The 23,057-nt window shown below is 38.6% G+C and overlaps 1 protein-coding gene across 2 annotated transcripts in view; it reads right to left on the bottom strand.

Annotated features, from left to right (window-relative positions):
• Positions 1–23,057, bottom strand: part of LOC124625773 (protein transport protein Sec24A) — a 144,467-nt gene that overhangs the window by 54,392 nt on the left and 67,018 nt on the right. For both annotated transcript variants that reach the window (XM_047149213.1, XM_047149214.1), the window contains exons 8-12: positions 22,924–23,026; positions 22,276–22,402; positions 22,055–22,164; positions 21,692–21,923; positions 13,270–13,427 (exon numbers count right to left, since the gene is read on the bottom strand). In XM_047149213.1, coding sequence (XP_047005169.1) covers positions 13,270–13,427; positions 21,692–21,923; positions 22,055–22,164; positions 22,276–22,402; positions 22,924–23,026 — 730 coding nt within the window. The remainder of the gene's footprint in view (positions 1–13,269; positions 13,428–21,691; positions 21,924–22,054; positions 22,165–22,275; positions 22,403–22,923; positions 23,027–23,057) is intronic.

Genomic DNA, 23,057 nt, shown 5'->3' with positions numbered 1-23,057 from the left:
ATCCATCGCCCTGTACCTAGAGAGAAAGAGGCGGTCATCCTGGGATATAATAGTGCCTGTACAACCTCCCCCCCCTCCCCCATCCACACTATTACACTGATGGCAAGAATGTTGGCAGCTTACAGTAGTGTGCCACCAGTGAGCTCGCTCTGACCACAGGCGGAGCTGGACAAAGCGTATTATGCCATGAAGACGCAGGATTGGAAGGGGGAGATAGATCAGGAGAAGGGGGAGACTGCAGGGTAGAGCATGTGGATACAGGATCAGTCACAGGGCAGGGGTGAAGGCAGGTGTGAGCAGGGGTGGAGGAAGATGTGGGGCATGGGGCTAGTGGATATAAGAGACCAGGAGGATAATGGGAATGAAGGATGTGTTACAAAAACAATTCCCATTGATGTAATTAAGAGAAGCTGCCGATGGGGAGAGGGATTCAAATGGCATGGGTTGAAACTGCAGATACTGTACTAGAGCTCATCACGCTCAGCAGTGTATTCTGCCATGCGGTGGACAACTCTGCTCTTGGCCACAATTTGTAAGATGCAGTTGATCTGGGTGGACAGCTAGTTGGTCACTGTGTCCATATAAATGCTGTGTAGCTGAAGTATGATATGAGTGATATCATACAGGTGGCCCTGCCTCTGGCAGGACTGCAGCAGTATAGGCTGGTTGGGTGCACTGAACTGGTTTTGCACCTGTCTTGCACACGGACAGGACAAATGTAATAACGGGCTACGCACCACACACAACTCAGCATGCCTGTGGCCAGAACAAGGTCACCAGTGCCACAGTCCTATCCTGTACACCTGCTGCCTCTCCCCCTGTTTTCAGCAACCGTTCTTCAACCCTTCCTCCCACTCCCCATTCCCTTTCTCATTTCACATGACACAAGCCCCCACCCCAGCCAATAGCTGCAGTGCCAGCACAATGAAGTCCGACAGGAGTATATAGTCTCCTGCGGTGTGTGTGTGCGTGCGCACACACACACACACACACACACACACACACACACACACACACACACACACTCACACTTGCCTACAGTTAACTCTGAAGGAGGATTCAACCATAAGCTTAGCAACATTCTCCGCCTTTTTTACGTGCTCATTGACAACTCAACACCTCAACTACACAGTGAGTTGTTACCTCCACTCATTACATTACTTACAATCATAAATAAGATTGATAACTGAGCCTTAAACCAGCAAGTCACATATTAACAATGCTTTTATTTCTCCAATCCTATTTTGCATTTAGCCTCCACTTTCACAGGCCTACACAGTTTTGGTAACTTGGGAACAAGCAGTAACAATCTGCTATGCTTGTGTGTCTGACAAATCTGAGACAAATCACTGTATAAGTTTTATGATTTACTGAAGTACAGTATGTATTTACAAGAATAAAAACGATGACTACACGTATGATATTGCATCATCTTTTGGGAGTGCATCTGGGATAGTATTAACTCTTATAGTGATATTTTGGCTGACAACCTTTTAGCTGTTCTGAAGGTGAGTCACTAGCAACAGTTTTAAAGCACTTTACACTATTGACTAAACATGCATGCATCACAGATAACACTGTTGGAAACAAGAGCATCAGTTAGAGATAAGACCTTATGCCTCTAACAAAACAAAGCATGGGCAGAATCAGCAAATCTACAGTCCTTGCGATCTACTTGATTGCTTACTGCAGAGGGTATATATGTTGGAACACAAGACAGTGAAGACTTATAACAACATTTCCTTTGAGAGCGCAGACACGAAATGAGGCGTTTCCATGATTTGTTTTGCTGGAAACCTTTGGCTTGGTTGAGCAGGTTGTCTGCTAATTATATTTCCACAGCTTCCTTGACCACTGAATCCCAGTACTACGAGTCTGTGGCCAGTACCTTAGTTTTCCTGTTGTCCACAGAATGGCCAGTGTTAATACAATGCTACTAGTGATGTATTACTATGATGAAAGGAAGCAGGGTTTTTAGGACATGGTGTTTACTGTAGCCCACTCATAGCAATTTATACTTATAGGCTGCCATTATACTTTGCAAATTATGAGTGTACTTAAAACTTTAGCACACAGGGCACATGTAATGTCTGACACGGACATCCTACAGAGTGTACTGGAGCAGCATAAAATTGGTGTGATCTACCTTCCACTGACTAAGAAAACCTCGCACTGGCCAAGATAGCAGCTCTTTTGGGATCCGTGAAGAATGATCAGCTTTTACAAAAGGTGGGTATGAACGAAATTCCTTGGGAGTGCAATAAAAGGTACATAGGACAAACAACATGCATTGTAAAAACACTGCACTGAACACCAGCAGCACACACTTCTACTATAGACCAAGAAATCTGCAGCGGCTTAACACTATTTCCATTGACTGTTCCACACATAACAGGAAAGTTAAGGTACTAGACACAGCTTCATCCTACTGGGATTCAATGGCCAAGGGAGCTGTGGAAATATAATCGGCAGACAACCTGCTCGACTGAGACACTGGTTTCCAGCAAGACAAATCACGGAAACATCTCATTTCACACCTGCGCTCTCAAAGAAAATATTGTTCTATGCCTTCACAGCCTGGCATTTCAACATACTGTATTTACCTGAGTATAAGATGACTCTGAATATAAGACAACCCTGCCCCCTTTTTATGAGGTTCCTTGAGAAAAATTTATTTGTAACAAATTCTGACTAATCAAAATTACAAACTGTCTTACTGGCATAAAGTACCTGCCTAAAACGTTAGCATTATACCTTTTCTAGCTTTAGGCCATTTATTGATTGCCTACAATTTGATAACACAGTGAGAAATAAAACAAACAAAGAAAATGGTTAACATTAATTTTTATCTCCACCACCTTTAAGCTTATCATATGGGGTATAACTATTTTTAATCACCACCCTCCTAATAATCCAATTGTGAATTTATATCTCTGTTGTCACAAATATTTGGTTGTTCCCTCTGAATATACTAAGATTTCTGAAGCAGTGGTTACAGTGGGACTTGAAAACACAGGTGTTTTTTGTCAAATATATCAGATTTCGCTTCTATACTGACGTGAGAATGTTACAATGTTTCTTGCTTTCATACATATTGTCTGCTCACTTCACTCTCAGTGGCTGTGTAGAACCAGCAACTGACCCACCCCCTTTCATTTCATCAAGCATTACAGTGAGCATAGGAAACACTGTTGCAGGGAACACTTATGTACACTACTGGCCCCTATCTAGATGTTTACCATCTCCTGCAGAAATGTATACTATTGTTGCACATTTGTTCGGTTTTAAAGTCAACTCAAATGGGTTCAGACAAACTGTAGTTTGAATGTGGTGTACGTTCATAAAAAGCCAAAGTGTGTGATACAGAGTCCCTTGGTTGCCAACAGGACGAAATTTGCTTTCGTCACTTCTCCCTTCTCCCTGCTTCTCAGCTGAGCTGATGTCACTGTTCCCCTCCAACACCTGTGCAGTGCTGTGCTTGAGCAACTGAAAAATACTGACTGCAATAGCTTCTACGGTGCCAATCATGTGTGAAAATGCCAACTAACACATAAATAAGAGATCACAATTCAGTTCAGTTCTCAAACTTCTGCTCATCCTGTGATGTAGTGATGTCTTTCAGCATCATCTCCACAACTGGTCTTGCAGCTGTAATTTCTTCTGGTGTTAACAATTACAGTCAGTTTAATACAATTTATTTAATTATTTAGACATTTAATTCTGGATTAATGTTGTTTCTTGCTTCACCTGAATGCCATCACCTTGTTATATAGCTGATTAAAAGGTCACCCTGTTTTAACCCGGTACTATAATACTTTAACAGTGACCAAATTTCTCATTTGCAAACCAACTGGTAAATCATTACAGTTTCCCCGATAACCAAATAAAATATTGACCTGCATTCAATCAAAAAATGTTTACTTCAGAAGCATCATAAATGTTTGTATATGGTATTCATACATGTGTGACGACTGTTATTGCAAACAATAGTTTACAAGATGATAGAACTTAATGTTACATCCTCGTGTTTCACTAAATTGTCAAATTTTAAGCACAGCAGCAGATTGTTGTGGTTGCTAGTTCATAGTTTCCTGGCCAATTGTGCACCTCTTGCACAAGCACCGCATGAGTCATGTGACTGTTGTAGTGATTTGAGAATTTCTATGTAAATTCTAGTACCACTCAGCCTTCTACCGTCTCGAACACACAGTATTCTAGATACGAGTGTGGGATGGTTAAATCCTACCTACTGCGCATCACAAGTTTGTGTGTGTGCAGGTTTAAAATAAGTTGCGGGAAAAAACTAGACGCGGCAGTCGAACGGCACCAACAAGTACCTGTCGGGCAATCCACAGATGTGGTAGTGAGTGTGTATGGAATAATCATGGAATCTATATGCAGCTTTGTGCTTATTGTATCCCTGACTATTGTTATGTGAAACAAGAACAGTTGAAAATTTGCTCATATAGACTCTTGACTCAGTCTTGTTAGAGGCAAGACGTTTTTTCAATCTCCTTTTCTGAAAGTCATGGTGTCTAAGCGAATTTTCTTTTGAATGTAAATCAATTTGTTTCCAACATACTACTGTTTGAGAGAATTACTGAAGTTACATATTATGATGAAACTGATAAATTTTATTGTGCTTGAAAGTCAAATACATCGTTGATTGACTAAATGTAAAGTTTGTATAGCTACTTATTTCACTAGTAGAAAGAGACTTTGAAGTTCCTGTGCCTAGCATTATTCAATGGAGAAGAAATCAAGAGAATTTTCAGCAGCCGGCTACCCAGTAAAGAAGAGTGGCTGCAAACCCCAAGTAAGCCATCTTGTAAAGAAGTGGAATGTCATTTGGGGAAATAAATCAGTATAACCCAGACCCACCCTCACACTCACACTTTAACTCATCAAAACATTGGAACTTGGCAACCTGTGTGGGAAAAAAACAGGAATTTTCAGTCAAAAACAAGAAAAGCTGCTGTTGCATGTTGCCCTAGCAACCAAACATAATACGAAAAGGGATTTACTCTGAGACATTGGAATATGTTCAAGTATCTAATGGAGCAAAATTTGAATGAAAAATGGTGAAGACATGAAAAATTCACAATGATTAAACAGCAAAGAAGATTTTGACGTATTTGTCTATGAGAAATACGCATAGAATGCTTCAACCAAGAAGATCCAGTGCGGGGAATTACTGCTCTCACACATGTCGCGGGGACGCAGATGCGGAAACCAATGTACTAAATCCGATGCCGCTGGCACCAACTACTGTTCACGCATGCTGACCTGCCTCCAAATCCGCTCACCTACACTATGAGAATTCTACGCCGGGTGAGCGTGATACAAAACTTTATTACTTTAGTAAGTACGAAGTGGTATAAGATACTGTTGAGTGAACTTTATTTGTGTTGTTATCATATTTAAAGATGGCTTTAAATGCTTACGAGAGCTAAAGCATACAAGAGCGTGGAAAATATACAACAGGCTGGGGAAACTCAAGACCCAGCTATGACCATGAAAATTAGCAAAGAAGTGCTTGACTGGGCTGAGTTGGTAAATTTAATCAAAGCTCAAAGCGCGACTAAGTAAAGAACTACACTTAATAAATTCTCAATTAAATACTCAGAATGAAGCTTTAAATGCTCAGAGGGAAACTCTAAATATTCAAATGACAAATTTAGGTTTCTTAAGTCCAAGGTCGACTCTCAAAGTGAAGAATTTAGTAATCTGCGTGAAGGCATGGGCGCTTTGATGACTGAGTTCGACGCTATAAGTACTAAAGTAGAGGATTTAAAAGGTAGATCTAAAGAATGAGTTGACAAACTCTTCGACTACTCACATAAATCATACGTTTACCGGCCTTGGTCAGAAACAAAATGATACCTTTCAGGATTTGTAAAACAGGTTAGAACTTAACATTGAGAACAAATGTAATAGTGTAGGATCAGAATGTATCCAAAAGTTGAGATCCTTTGAAAGAGTGTACAGTATTAAGGATAATGATGTAAGGCACAGGTTGTATACTTTGTAAGAGAGAGTAGATAAACAGAATGAGTTAATGCCAGTCATTCAATCACAACTTGAAGGTGTCAATAAATGGGTAGATAATGAAGGAAGAAAGAAATTTCAAAGAAAAAATAGCTAACTCTGATAATGTAAATGTAATTAGTTTGGAGGAACAATTTGAGGAAATTATAGATCAAAAAGTTACTGATAGAATAACATCTGGGAATGTATCGCCTATTCCTTTATTCCTTCTTCTGAACTTAACGATACCAGGAAGGATATGGATGACCTGTGGAAAGAGATTAAGCTTATCCAAGATAAAGTAGAAAAAAGGGTATCTTCACCTAACATTGTATTAACTAGCGAAGCTAATTCAGGGTTATCTAGACAATTGCCTAAATTTAAGCCAGACAGAGATGTACATCCGACCCATTTCTTAAAAAGGTTTAACAAAACATTACCAAAAAATTGGGAAGATACTAAGGAGATCGAATTTGCTGTGAGGTACCTTCTAGGGGAAGTCTCAGAATGGGGTACAGTAAATATTGAGAATTTTTCCTCTTGGGAGGACTTTCAAAATTAATTTAAAGAGAAATTCTGGTCTGCCAGTGCTCAAGAAAAGTTGATATCAGATATATGAGACACAAAATATTACAATAATACTTGGGGTACTGTGAGGAAATATTTCGATTGGCATTTAACACAAGCAAAGTATTTAGATAAGCCAATGGAAGAACAGGGTTTGGTATATATTTTAATTACACGATTGCCCATCTATGCGAGAAAAGACATCTTATAATAGTGGTAGGAAAATGGTAGAAGAGTTGCTGTCTTCTGTTGATGCATTAACTAATGACCACAACGAAACTTTATACCAAAGTGAAAGTTCGAACTATAAAAAGAATAGCAGGAATAATTTTAAAAGGCATGAGGCAAACTTAGCAAAAGTACACCAGTGTAATAAGAAAAGTTGTAACGGTAATTATCAAAAGAAGCATCCACATTCAAATTTAGATCCAGTAACTTCTCAAGAATTTGTACCAAGTAACCAAAAAACACAAAATGGAATGTAGTACCTTGTTGCGGTAACCAACCCGTAATTAGTAGTAATGAGGAAAACGTCGTTCGACCTGGATCCAGGACCGGCGCCCAGGTCATGGAAATACATTAGGAGGCCGTATTCCATATAAGTATGTTAACTTTATGCACAAAATACCCACAAAGGAGGTTGTTATTTGAAGATCCAAGCTTAGCTACTAATAACCCAAAACCTGTAATAGCAGGGACAGTAAAAAATTCCAAGGTTAACATATTTATAGATTTGGGAAGTGAGGTATCACTCATCTCAAACACATTTTTTAACTCAATACAGAATAAACAGCACTTACTGTTATTGCCAGTGACTGGAGTATACATAATCGAGATAACTGGAACAAAAAGTAAACTTCTAAAATACAAAACTCAAGTGAACTGCAGTATTGGAAATATGTTATTTTGTCAAATGCTGTTGATGGTACAGAATATTAATAGAGGCATACTGTTTGGTTTAGATTGGTTGTTAGAGTTTAAAGTCATCTTAAGCTTTGATGAACATCATCTTTGTTTTGGTAAAGGGGACAGTAGATGCTGGACACTTTTTGTGACAAATAGTCGCTTTAAGGAACAAACAACAGAGCGCCAGTATCTGCGATTAACAGCTACAGCACAATTATCGCTAAAAATTGATAATGTTGATCAAGGAACACATTGAACTGATATACAAGACATCGTTAATAACACTCTAATATTAACCGATCAACAAGGACGAGATTTGTATAAAATTTTAATGGAGTACGAAGTGGTATTTTCCAATTGTCCAGGGAATATCAGCGACTATATTTGTAAGTTCAAAATCAAAGATGACACTCCATTCTTTTGCAAAATGTATCCAAAACCAGTGAGTTTGAAGGAAGCAGTTCAGGATGAGATTAACAAAATGATTGATGATAATTTTATAGAACGAAATTCCAGTGCAATGAATAATCCTCTGGTAGTGGTGAAGAAAGCTTCAGGCTACGATTAGTCTTAGATGCTCATACATTGAATTGACATATAGAGATGGAAAGGGACCGGCCGATTAATATCGACAAACTGTTATCCAAATTTGAAAAGGCAAGATTCTTTAGCACAATGTATTTGACTGCTGGATGTTGGCAGGTAAAATTACACCCAGAATCCAAAAAGTATACAGCCTTTTTATTTGATGGAAAATCATATCATTTCAATGTATTGCCATTTGGATTTAATATCTCTGTGTCCGTATTTATACGTGTGTTAGATGAAGCACTAGGGAGAAACTTATTGGAGGATTTGATAATATATGTAGACAATATCCTAATAATATCAGCTACTTGGGAGGAACACTGAGTAACTTTGTGCAACACTCTGAAAAAATTTAAAGAGAACGGTATTACGGGGAAGCTGTCAAAATCGTTTTTTGCGTGCCTAGAACTTAAGTTCTTAGGGCACATTGTAGGGGCAGAGGGAATTAAATCAGACCCTTAATGCATAAAAGCTATCAAAGAATGTCCGCAGCCCAGAAATGTAAGACAATTAAAAGGATTTATAGGTATGGCCGGATACTATCGACAGTCCGTACAAGGGCAGGAGTTAAATGACCCAAGAATTATACGTTTATTAAAAAAGGGAGTACCGTGGACTTGGCCTCAAGGTGCAAATGATGCATTTGAAAATGTTACAAGAGCACTTCTTGAGGCACCCATATTACATCATCCAGTTATGGGCGAACCGTTTAAAATTTTGACAGATGCATCTGATTACGGTATTACTGCCGAACTTTTCCAAGGAGAGTAATGGGACCCGACTAATGTAGAACACAGAACCATAGCTTTTGCTAGCTGAAGCCTAAATAAGCAGGAACTAAATTAAAGCAGATACCTAAAAAGAACTATTGATGATTGTGTGGAGTATTCAAAAGTTTCCTCCAAGACAGTTTACCTGCACCAAATTCCTTTAAAATCTAAACTATCCTATAATCATACTGCTTAAAAGAAAGTGATGTCTAGACAAAATAAATTGAATACAGTATTACTTTTGTGGAAGATATAATATGATGTGATTGACTGAACAATTGTACCGAAGTGTATAACTTTTCTATTTTGTATAGAGAATTTTATACCTTTTATGAGATGTGAAACAGATGGGAGGGTTTGTATAAATTTTGAAAGAGGTGGGTATTGTAGCTAAAAGCTTGATTTAAAAGAACAGATAAATCATGACTAACACAAAACACACATCACACCTTTCAAACAACCCTCACAAACAAGTGCCTGATTCTTCTTCATTTGCCGTTTCCGTAGGGCTGCTAGGATTTCCTTCAGGGACCTCAAAGAGTGAAGGTGGGATAAGTCCGTTCTGTAGGAGATGATTTAACACCAAAACTCCTCCAGCTTCTCACTCAAGTACCTGAGAGGTAGGGAGCCTGGGGAAAGGGGGTGGGAAGGGTTTTTCTGTCTTTGGGGGCTATCTTCTCTCTCTTCTTCAACCCTAACAACCACATCTATTTTTTCCAATCAGATTACACAAACACACATCCACATATACACAAATATACACTTCTACACAAACATTAAATTATATAAGACATAGCCTGTCATGATGTGAGAACTGCCAGGTGGTGTAGGGGAAAATGTGTGTACATAGGGTATTAAGCGCACACATATGGGGAGTTATGACGATCCTACATCGAATATACATAAGAAGAGGTGCACATACATAATGAACGATTATAAAGTAGTAATGAATATAATAGAGGGAAACATTCCACGTGGGAAAAATATATCTAAAAACGAAGATGATGTAACTTACCAAACGAAAGTGCTGGCATGTTGATAGACACACAAACATACACACAAAATTCTAGCTTTCGCAACCAACGGTTGCCTCATCAGGAAAGAGGGAAGGAGAGGGAAAGATGAAAGGATGTGGGTTTTAAGGGAGAGGGTAAGGAGTCATTCCAATCCCGGGAGCGGAAAGACTTACCTTAGGGGGAAAAAAGGACAGGTATACACTCGCGCACACACACACACGTATCCATCCACACATACAGACACAAGCAGACATATTTAAAGACAAAGAGTTTGGGCAGTCTGTATGTGTGGATGGATACGTGTGTGTGTGTGTGTGTGTGTGTGTGTGTGTGTGTGTGTGTGTGTGTGTGCGCGCGAGTGTATACCTGTCCTTTTTTCCCCCTAAGGTAAGTCTTTCCGCTCCCAGGATTGGAATGACTCCTTACCCTCTCCCTTAAAACCCACATCCTTTCGTCTTTCCCTCTCCTTCCCTCTTTCCTGATGAAGCAACCATTGGTTGCGAAAGCTTGAATTTTGTGTGTATGTTTGTGTTTGTTTGTTTGTCTATCAACATGCCAGCACTTTTGTTTGGTAAGTTACATCATCTTCGTTTTTAGATATAAAGTAGTAATGAGTAATGGATAAGTAAAAGAGAGGCATGACCAAAGAAAGAAAACTAAAGTAGAATTAGTCAGGTTGATCATTAAGCAACGTCAGTGCAATAAAGTCTCTGATGAATTTAAGGATAGTGGGACGTAAGTAGTCTATATAGACGTAATATCTATTGAAAGTATAGAAGTTGATAAGTAGAGGAGGACTCTAGGGAGTGAATGATATATTAAAGAATGAATGTGAAGTTTAAAATAGATTTATAGCTTTACCGGAAGATACTTAATTATGGTATACATAGAAATGTGTATTAGAGTAATGAACCATGAGGCCTACTCAGAAGGGATAAGGGGGGCATACTGAAACTAATTCTAGACGCAGAGGTAATAACTTTCAGTTCGTGGTGCTCGCAGTGTTCTACACGTGCAGTCAGGATGTCTCGTTCTCAGTGCTTCTCATTGTATGATACATAAGCTTCACCTTGCCATGATGCACAATGTTTCCAGTCTGGTAGGCAATGTCATATTCATATATTTTGTCAGGTGGATGGCAATACCAAAGCTACCAACAAGTGCATGTCTTGTCAACATTACCATTACAGCCCGCACGAGCGAAGGTTCGCATCTCCGTGTCGCAGAAATCTGCTGCTATGGAACACAGGCAGCAGAACAATTTTTTAATCTAATTAAAAGGTCTCAAAATCAATTAAATTCTAGTTAGACACAGGTGTGTCTGCTTTCCTTAACAATAAAGATGCATGGGAAAGCACTGGCAGTTCACTGCTAAGAAACCTACTCCTACACTATGTGATCAAAGGTATCCGGACACCTGGCTGAAAATGATTTACAAGTTTGTGGCGCCTTCTATCGGTAATGCTGGAATTCAATATGGTATTGGCCCACCCTTAGCATTGATGACAACTCCCACTCTCGCAGGCATACATTCAATCAGATGCTGGAAGGTTTCTTGTGGAATAGCAGCTCATTCTTCACGGAGTGCTGCACTGAGGAGAGGTATTGATGTCGGTCAGTGAGGCCTGGCACAAAGTCAGTGTTCTAAAACATCCCAAAGGTGTTCTATAGAATTTAGGTCAGCACTCTGCGCAGGCTAGTCCATTACAGAGATGTTATTGTCGTGTAACCACTCCACCACAAGCCATGCATTATGAACAGGTGCTCAATCATGTTGAAAGATGCAATTACCATCCCCAAATTGCTCTTCAACAGTGGGAAACAAGAAGCTTAAATCATCAATGTAGGCCTGTCCTGTGATAGTGCCACACAAAACAACAAGGTGTGCAAGCTTCCTCCGTGAAAAACACGACCACACCGTAACACCACCGCCTCCGAATTTTACTGTTGGCACTACATATGCTGGCAGACTACATTCACCAGGCATTTACCATACCCACACCCTGCCATCAGATCGCCACATTTGCCACTCCACCCAATGTTTTTCACTGTTCAATCATCCAATGTTTAGACTCCTTACACCAAGTGAGGCGTCGTTTGGCATTTACCAGCGTGATATGTGGCTTATGAGCAGCTGCTTGACCATGAAATCCAAGTTTTCTCACCTCCTGCCTAAGTGTCATAGTACCTGCAGTGGATCCTGATGCAGTTTGGAATTCCTGTGTGCTGGTCTGGATATATGGCTGCCTATTACACATTACTACCCTTTTCAACTGTCGGCGGTCTCTTGTCAGTCAACAGACGAGGTTGGCCTGTACGCTTTTGTGCTGTACGTGTTCCTTCACATTTCCACTTTACTATCACATCAGAAACACTGGACCAAGGGATGATTAGGAGTTTGGAAATCTTGCATACACACATATGACATAAGTGACACCCAATCACCTGACCACGTTCGAAGTACATGAGTTCCGTGGAGTGACCCATTCTGCTCTTTCACGATGCCTAATGACTATTGAGGTCGCTGTTATGGAGTACCTGGCAGTAGGTGGCAGCACAATGCACCTAATAGTAAAAACATAAGTTTTTGGGGGTGTCCAGATACTTTTTATCACATAGTGTAGTGCTAAAATTTACACCACAGCGAAGTCCGTATGTTTCCATCACTTTTACATAACAAAATAAGTAAAGAAATCTACACATCATCAGAATTCTTCATAGTCAAAACTATCTACTTTCATTTCTTAGTAGACGCATTAGCAAAGAATCTAAACTAAACACACTGTGCAAAATTAAGAGTTGCAACTGCTCCAGTGGCAATGTTGATAGAAAACTGGTTACTGCTCGAGAGGTATTTTACTACTTTCTGATCTGTTTGTAAAGAGCATACTCCACTGATTAAGCAAGTAACAAAAAATTTAAATTGGCACTATGATGAGAATGTTGAAAGAACTGTGAACACACACAGACACACTATAATGGCAGCATACAAAGCAAGTGATTTTCACAAAAACAAGGCCTTGTCGTTGCATCAGCACACCTGCCATTCTATAAAAGTTGGAAATTACTCTATGGAATGTGCTTGTCTTAACTTCTGCTAAACTTTACTTCAGTCACTTTTTTTAAAAATAGCTAATACCCAATAGAAAATAATGTGTGGTTTTTGTACTCCAATTGTTTGGCTAAAACAAATATCGAAGGTTACACACTTCACCACCACAAACTTGTGGAATCAATTCCAGAGCATTGAAACAATACTCTGACAACAAAATTGAATATTTTATCAGCCACCAAGTATCAAACGTACACTAATTGACAGTAATATACATGACAGCACAAACGCTTTTGCAGAGAACTACACCCAGAAGAAAGACTAACTTGTATGTGTTTCTTACAATTAACTTGTGGGCAGCCTGCAGGGCAGCACCCAGCACTGATTGGCTGTCATGAGACACCGAGAATTTCTGAGGCAGCTGCTGCAACAGGTCTCTCACGAGCTCTCGACATTCGGCAAGGTTGACGAGCAGATTGTCAGGACATGGCAGGAAAACATCTGCAACCATAAATTTCATGCCGTTTACATACTTAAGAACACAAACATATCGTGAAAAAGAAGATGAATTGCTTTGAGACAGCCTCAATAACTAACTGTAATTAATAATCCCTCCAAAACCTTCAATCATGTCGGTTGTTACAAGTGTGACACACTCAGGAGTGAAAAATTGATTTGTCATAAAAATCTTAACAAATATTGGTTGACCAAAAACAAAGTAAAGTATGCTTTGAAGGCATATCAAAAATACCTACCACAACAGCTGAGAACACAAACAAACTCTACTCTGATGAAAGCAGTTTGAATCTAGGTGATGAAAGAAATTTTCATCATCAGCATTTGACCAAAAATGACTGTAAGTAACATACACTGCTGGATCACAATTTGACACCAGTGTTCTGCATTCAGTAACGTCTACAGCACTGAGAAGTGTGGCACTGTTTGTGGCAAATCCATCCACAGGATCAGAACATTATTTGAGAGGAGATATGTTATATGTAGGAACAAGGCAAAATTGGTTTACTTTAAGGCCAATTTGAATTTTGTTTTCCACTAATTTTTGTGTTGATTGCTGTCCATTTATTTCTGAAACACACAAGTCATCCATTTTTGTCTTATTTATTTATTTATTTACTGATTGTCTTTAAATATTTAAAGGCATTACTGCCTCATTTTTCAGTTTTATGTTGAATGTCAAAAACTTACCTATCAGTGGTACATCACATTTATGTACAGAAACATTTCAGAAAAGAAGAACAAGAAGAAGAATGGAAAAAAAGAAACATTTACATATCAAATCTATTAAATGAACCCAATTAAAGAAAAAAATTCTATAACCATACATTTGAAAGGTTTTCAAAAGGAAAGATTGCCATAACTACAAAGTTTTCTTCTGGAATATCATGCTGACAATCTGGCAACAGTTTTTTTATTGTCTGAAAACACACTATATTTGAAAACTGAGGACAAACTGCATTCAGTACAACTGTAGACATTTGACAATGTCCACATTTACTGCTTGCATGAAAATTGCTTTACCACTAAGTTCTAAAGGGAATTTGTATCCCTTAAGCAAATCTACACTCTGATCATTCTCACTCAAGTTCATCATTATCACCCTGTCTGAAATAAGAAATTTGGACCGTGAACAGAATTGTACAGATCTGTGGTCATACAAGCTGTTAGTTCAGTATGAAGGTACAACGCATGGTGTTTCATTGTTCTGACAAAGTATTTGTCCCATCATACTTCTCAAAATCTTGCTGGTTTCAACACCAAAAATTCCTTTTCTCACAATAACGCAATCTTCAAACTCTTAATTACAAAAGAATCGTTTAGCCCGTGAGGGAAAACTGAAACCTGCATGCTCAATTTGAAATACGTTACATGCCAAAGCATGATCGAGCTGTCCAGTAAATCGAGTACAATAGTTGCAAATGCATTTGGACTTAATGCACAAAGTTGGAAATTAATTTTGAGAGAAGTGCTGATTTTGATTTTAAAAAATTAACCGAAAGTTTATTCAAAATATCGAGGTCTAGTTTTAACTGAGACATTTATCACCTTGTTGATCACATTGCCTAACAACACTGTAAAGCAGCTTAATTCATTAGAACTATTTATGACGTAGTAAGGCCCATTACATACACAAAATGTTACACAAAGCTTGCTGACCGCATGAGAGTATGAGAGTGTTTTTCTTTCCATATATGCCTTTCTTCCCATACATGCCAATAACCTGGTAGTTTCAAAAGCTAAACTATTAACAGTTGTACAACTTCATTGATTGTCCTACACCACTACGGAACTTCTTGTATCGTGTCTCTTCACAAGAGATCTCAAGAAGCCAGGATAAACAAGAAGAAGAAAAAGACTATTTTCGTGGTAGGGAAGTAAGTAAGTGTGTGTGTGTGTGTGTGTGTGTGTGTGTGTGTAAACACCAAATATGACACTTTCAAAGTCCAGTTATATCCATCTTTTTATTCCTCAGCACAGCATTCACTCAAAATATAAAACTAAAGTAACACATTAAAAATTTTTATTGAGCGATCGAAGAAGAGTGGCTAGTAGGCAGCATCACAACACAACAGACAGAGTACGCAGAAAAGCGTAAAATGAACATGTTTTACAACAAAAAATTTTAAGACCTGAAGATGACAGCATAGTCTGTTGAAACCAGATGGCTTGATTAAAAAATAAATATTTTATGTGATTTTGGATGTTGAATGATTTTTAACAATTAAGCAGATCACCCTTCAGTTCTCCCAAAATTAAATCAAATCCAACATACATGGAATGAAAGAGCACAATAATGTGTAAGGAACAAGAGGCACAGTGATGAAAACCAGCCAGTGATGAATGAAGAATAAAAATTTAATTGTATTCAGTCTGCCTTTTATTCTTTTTCAACAGACATTGATTTTCTTTGGGCCAGCCCAGGATTACTGAATTATTTCCATATAAAGAATATTAGCAAGCTCTTACTATGAGGCATAGTGATTTTATTGTTTTTGCAGAACAAATGCAGATTTTTAGTTCAACTTTCAATCTTTGACAATCAGAAATGAGTAGCTATGTGATATGCGGAGTTTTCTTTTCATTAGCAAGCGTTGAAGTTGGGAGAACTGTTTATTCTTAGATTTGTGTCTAAGTCTTCCTTGCTTTATTAGTCACAGATAGCAGCAGTATTTGATTGTAGCAGTGAATTAAATTGGTCAGATACCAAATTGTAAGCCTTAATCATGACTTTTGTGCTGGAACATTGACTGCATCAGGGGATTTTTATATTAGATTTCTAATACAGTTGGTTTACAAAAAATAAAAAAGGAAGATTAATTTTTTTTTAAATACATGAGCGAACTTATGAATGAAATTTCTTCCATTAACTCCAGAGGAGAACAAAGCAAGTGGCATAACCCAATTTCCCAGAAACTTCGCTCAGTGGAAAAGGAGCCAAAATAAGTGAAAGTGTTCCAGCTTATCTGTAGATACTCTACCGTTTCTAAGGACAGGAGCATCAAAGTTTTAGACGTAATTCAGATGCCTTTCAGCATGTGATAAGCTCAGCCAAACTGGTGGCACAGTGACTAGCGTCACGGCCTCCAAATTTTGCATTCTGTTCTTGAAACCCAATTATTGTCTATTATTTTATTTTTTGTTTACCTACCCATGCCCATAGAAGGTTACTACATGAATGCTTCTTATCAACTTAGGGCATTATATTTATTGTAAAATTACAACTGGGTTTCACAGTTTGTGTCATACATTTATTATAAATGTGTGTGTGCGCGCGCTATTTGCAGGGTTTTTTTTTTTTTTTTTCATATTCTTATATCTTATTCTTTTATCAATTCTTAACTCTTATATTTTATTTTTATGCTTATACTTCAGGGAGATTTGTTGCATTCCCTTGGATGATACAAATCATAGATACATTCTAAACATAGAAATTCTGTACACCACAAGCACCACGCGAAGGCAGGTTTGCCACAGTGACATTGCTTTGTACGGTCTTACTCTGGAAAGAAATATTAACATTGATGACTATTTCACACGTCTGCAATAATGTCACAGCAAACCACACGTAATGGGTCACTTTTTTGAAAACTGGCACCTGCAACTGATTATCAATCAAGATTCACTACAGTAATTTAACCAAAAAAAATTATTCCATATATTTTTTTAAATTCATCCACCAAACACATAATTAGTAGATGAAGGAGGACACCATTATTCTGATATACAATGGGAAATATTCATGCAGTAATCTACAGGCACAGGTATATAAATAAAAAACAAAAATAAAGATAATAACTAGGTTTCAAACATGGGGTGTGAAAGTGTAATGCTGCAATACTAACCACCATGCCACTGCTTCAACTGAACTATTTACTCAAAAACTTTATTTGTTGTTATTTCAGAAACTCTCCCCTTCATGAAAAATGAACCTTGCCATTGGTGGGGAGGCTTGCGTGCCTCAGCGATACAGATAGCCGTACCGCAGGTGCAACCACAACGGAGGGGTATCTGTTGAGAGGCCAGACAAACATGTGTTTCCTGAATAGGGGCAGCAGCCTTTTCAGTAGTCTGGATGATTGACTGATCTGGCCTTGTAACAGTAACCAAAATGGCCTTGCTGTGATGGTGCTGCGAACAGCTGAAAGCAAGGGGAAACTACCACCGTGATTTTTCCCCGAGGGCATGCAGCTTTACTGTATGGTTAAATGGTGGTGGCGTCCTCTTGGGTAGAATATTCCGGAGGTAAAATAGTTCCCCTTTCGGATCTCCAGGTGGGGACTACTCAGGAGGATGTCATTACTAGGAGAAAGAAAACTGGCATTCTACGGATCGGAGCTTGCAATGTCAAATCCCTTAATTGGGCAGGTAGGTTAGAAAACTTAAAAAGGGAAATGGATAGGTGAAAGTTAGATATAGTGGAAATTAGTGAATTTCAGTGGCAGGAGGAACACTACTTTTGGTCAGGTGAATACACACAAAATCAAATAGGGGTAGCTTTAATAATGAATAAAAAAAATAGGAATGTGGATAAGCTACTAAGAAAAGCATAGTGAACACATTATTGTAGCCAAGATGGACATAAAGCCCACGCCTACCACAGCAGTAAAAGTTCATATGCCAACTAGCTCCGCAGAAGACAAAGAGATTGAAGAATTGTACAATGAGATAAAAGAAATTATTCAAATACTGAAGTGAGATGAAAATTCAATAGTATGGGGGATTGGAAATCGACAGTAGGAAAAGGGAGAGAAGGAAAAGTAGTGGGTGAATATGGAATGGGGGTAAGGAATGAAAGAGGAAGCCACCTGGAAGAATTTTGCACAGAGCATAAGTTAATCACAGCTAACACTTTGTTTAATAATCATGAAACAAGGTTAAATACATGGAAGAGGCCTGGAGACACTGGAAGTTTTCAGATAGATTATATAATGGCAAGACAGATTTAGGAATCAGGTTTTAAATTGTAAGACAGGGGCAAATGTGGTCTCTGACCACAATATGTTGGTCATGAGCTGTAGATTAAAACTGAAGAAACTGCAAAAAGGTGGAAATTTAAGGAGATGGGTCCTGGATAAATTGAAAGAATCAGAGGTTGTACAGAGTTTCAGAGAGAGCATTAGGGAACAATTGAAGGCAGCAGACGACTAGTAGAAATCCTTGGGTAACAGAAGGGAGATTGAATTTAATTGATGAAAGGAGAAAATATAAAAATGCAGTAAATGAAGCAGGCAAAAAGGAATACAAACGTCTCAAAAATGATATCTACAAGAAGTGCAAAATGGCTAAGCAGGGATGGCTAGAGGACAAATGTAAGGATGTAGAGGCATGTATCACTAGGGGTAAGATAGATACTGCCTACAGGAAAATTAGAGAGACCTTTCGAGGAAAAAGAACCACTTGTATGAATATCAAGAGCTCTGATGGTAACCAGTTCTAAGCAAAGAAGGGAAAGCAAAAAGGTGGAAGAAGTATATAGACGGTTTATACAAGGGCAATGTACTTGAAGGCAATCTTATGGAAATGGAAGAGGACGTAGATGAAGATTAAATGGGAGATATGTTATTGCATGAAGAGTTTGAGAGAGCACTGGAAGACCCAAGTTGAAACAAGGCCCCAGGAGTAGACAACATTCCATTAGACCTTGGGAGAGCCAGCCATGACAAAACTCTTCCATCTAGTGAGCAAGAGATATGAGACAGGCGAAATACCCTCCGACTTCAAGAAGAATATAATAATTCGAATCGCAAAGAAAGCAGGTGTTGACAGGTGTGAAAATTACCGAACTATTAGTTTAATAAGTCACGGCTGCAGAATACTAACATGAATTCTTTACAGATGAATGGAAAACCAGGGAGAAGCTGACCTTGGGGAAGATCAGTTTGGATTCTGTAGAAATGTTGGAACACGTGAGGCAATACTGACAATGTTGACTGGAATACTCTCTTTCAAATTCTAAAGGTGGCAGGGGTGAAATACAGGGAGTGAAAGGCTATTTAAAATTTGTACAGGAACCAGATGGCAGTTATAAGAGTCGAGGATTATGAAAGACAAGCAGTGGTTGGGGGGGGGGGGGGGGGGGAGAGATCCCTAGGGTTATTCAATCTGTATATTGAGCAAGCAGTAAAGGAAAGGAAAGAAAAATTTGGAGTAGGAATTAAAATCCATGGAGATGAAATAAAAACTTTGAGGTTTGCTGATGAGATTGTAATTCTGTCAGAGACAGCAAAGGACCTGGAAGAGCAGTTGAACGGAATGGGCAGTGTCTTGAAAGGAGAATATAAGATGAACATCAATAAAAGGAAAATGAGGATAATGGAATGTAGTTGAATTAAATCAGGTGATGCTGTGGGAATTAGATTAGGAAATGAGACACTTGAAGTAGTAGATGAGTTTTGCTATTTGGGGAGCAAAATAAATGACGATGGTCGAAGTAGAGAGGATATCAAATGTAGACTGACAATGGCAAGGAAGTTGTTTCTGAAGAAGAGAAATTTGTTAACACTAAATGTAGATTTAAGCGTCAGGAAGTCCTTTCTGAAAGTATTTGATGGAGTGTAGCCATGTATGGAAGTGAAACACGGACGATAAATAGTTTAGAGAAGAAGAGAACAGAAGCTTTCAAAACGTGGTGCTACAGAAGAATGATGAAGATTAGATGGGTAGATCACATAACTAATGAGGAGGTGCTGAATAGAATTGGGGAGAAGAGAAATTTGTGGCACAACATGACTAGAAGAAAGGATCGGTTGGTAGGACACATTCTGAGGCATCAAGTGATCACCAATTTAGTATTGGAGGGCAGTGCGGAAGGTAAAAATTGTAGAGGGAGACCAAGAGATGAATACTGTAAGCAGATTCACAGATTCAGAAGGATGTAGGTTGCAGTAGGTACTTGGAGATAAAGAAGCTTGCACAGGATAGAGTAGCATGGAAAGCTGCATCAAAGCAGTCTCTGGACTGAAGACAACAACAACAACAGCAGCAACAACAACAACAACAACAACAACAACACAGAAACAATTTAATATATACAGATAACCAAAGATACTTGTTTGCTTATTCTCGCCCCTCTTCCAATGAGCAAAGTTTTGGGAGATCGGGTTATGGCATGTGCCGTATTTCCTTATCAGTCATACAGTAAAATAGCAGAAATGCCATAAATTTGAGCTCCGCAAGCACATAAATCAACATACCACATATTGAGGCACTTCTATCAGCCAGTCACAGCACAGGGTACTGAACACCATGCAGTTTTTATGGTGAAAAAACTTAACAATGAATACATTTGTTCCACATCATTTTGTGAGTGAAGTTTGTGGAGAGCCTGATCTGTTGCACAGCCATACGTCCAGTTAGGAGCAAAGGTGATAATTTGGTTCAGATTTTTTGAAAACAATTAACTTGGTTCCATAAGAATTGTCATACGCCTTGTGCAACGTGGTTTAGAATCTTCTGATCCCTGTGCAGTGAGAATGATGTCTGCATGACTTCACATACAATGTGTTTTGATTGGCTGATAGAAGAAAACAAAGCAGATGCCATTCTGATTTACATGTTTGCTAAGCTGAAGTGCCTTATTTGGTGGTTTTCTTATTTAGAAGTGTGCTTTAATTGATGCACTGCATTAAATATATCTCAAAAATGTTTCTTCTTAGTGCACTTTGTTGAGCAGAAGTATCTCCAAATCTGATGTCAGAGACTACACTACACCATTTACTCATCAATGTCACATTTAAAGAAACCTGATATACAAGCTGGCAAAGGGGCATCTACTGTCACACTTACAAAGAAATGATCTTTGCATTTACTGTTAGTGACAGAGCATTGTTGAGTGTGTTGCACGGTTGCTGAAGTCCTGTCTGTAGTTCAACTTAACAGAGTGAAGAGCTTTCTCAATAGCTGACCACAAACTTGGTGAATCATAAAGTTAAAAAGGTGGGAAATGATTAGATACCATGAAGGGGAAACTGTTACATGTAGTTGCAACTGGATGAAAGTGCACACGCACACTTCCAAAAACCTAAAAAATTTCTGAGATTTGAACTGCAACTTTTTTTTAGGGATCCATTAAAAAAATTACTCAAGCAAAAAAGTAGCAATTAAGGTAATATATATTACTACAAAACTACTGTTTATCAACTTTCACGGAGAAATTTGATAAACTAAAAAACCCGAGAATTTCTTGCAAGCAGAGGCAATAAAATGTGCAACTTAGCTACATGTTTATATTTGGCTGCGTTACTGACCATCAGTGTCCACAACAATCATCTGGTGTGGCTGACTGAGGCCCTCTGCGAGACTGTAGAAGTGAATTGTACTGTCGAACGTGATGAAGCCCACAGTGGTTCTTGCATCACCTGGCAGTTTATCCAGTTCCTCCAGCAGAGTCTCACAAAATATCTGAAGGTATCCAGACTCGACAGCTAAAGCACTTACATCCAGCACAAAGAGGTACACAGCCGGCTGCGGTGGACGTAGCTAAAAAATGTAATCAAAGTTTAAAACAATGTTGTAACAGTCCAGTACTGTGAATATTACATAAATAGGCAAATGAGACAATCATCATCATCAAGTTACTCATTTCAGCAGATCATCAACTTTCCACTCACCATATACTCCGATGGAGCAATAAATTCTATGGTTGAAGACTTTATCTCAGGCCTCCTTGACGGATCCCCAAAGGATTTGCTGACAGGATCAAACTGGAACTCCTCTGGTACTGAAAAGAGAAATGAATGAGACTGGTCATGGCAGCAAATTTCATATACTGGACTTTTATTTAAGTTTAATATTTACTGTCTTAAGAAATGAAGAGCAAGAAATAACTTACATTCATTTGCCCTGAAGCAGAGATTGCATTTCCATCGTTTGTGGTCCACAAAATACACAAATGGATTAATGTAAGTTCGACATGAACGGCAGCGGACAATGGTGTTGCACTGTATAACAGGCAAGTGCTGCAACAAAAGGCAGGCATAATGAAAGGAACAGGACTTTGTGTAGTACTTAGTGAACTAACCAACTGTAATACATTATGTAGATCCAGAAACCTGTGTTATTCAAAAGCTAAACTACAATGTTTAACAACTACTTTATTTACACAGCACCAGTACCTCTTCTGTAAAGTGTTATCTTCAGTCATTCTATTATTTGTATTTCAAGTTGCATTTGGCATTGTCACATTAAATTACACACACACACACACACACACACACACACACACACACACACACACACACACCAAGCAGGGGCAGAAGAACACACATATAAAAAAAAAACGTTTTCACAGCCAGCAGCTTCTTCTCTTGGCAAACGGTTGTAGGGGAAGGAAGAGGGGTAAAGGGAAAGAACAGTAAGAAGTTTACGAAAAGGGGTAGACTTTGGAAAAGTCAACCAGAACCCCAGGTCCAGGAAGACTTACTGGATGGGATAAGAAGGAAAGACTAAAATAAGATCAGATAGATCAATCTGAACTTACATTAAGATCCTTGAAGGGATGAATAAGTATTCCTAAAGGTAATCTTGATTTCTGCAGAAGAGAACTCGTTTCAGGTATTTTGGTAAGTGTGCACCTAAAAATGCTGAAATGTAGATTTACAACAGAGTTAGCCT

The sequence above is a fragment of the Schistocerca americana genome, chromosome 8 (assembly GCF_021461395.2).
Source record: "Schistocerca americana isolate TAMUIC-IGC-003095 chromosome 8, iqSchAmer2.1, whole genome shotgun sequence".
In the NCBI taxonomy this organism is placed as follows: Eukaryota; Metazoa; Arthropoda; class Insecta; order Orthoptera; family Acrididae; genus Schistocerca; species Schistocerca americana.
Note: the sequence above shows the minus strand (reverse complement) of the source record. Positions and strands in the feature narration are given on the sequence as shown.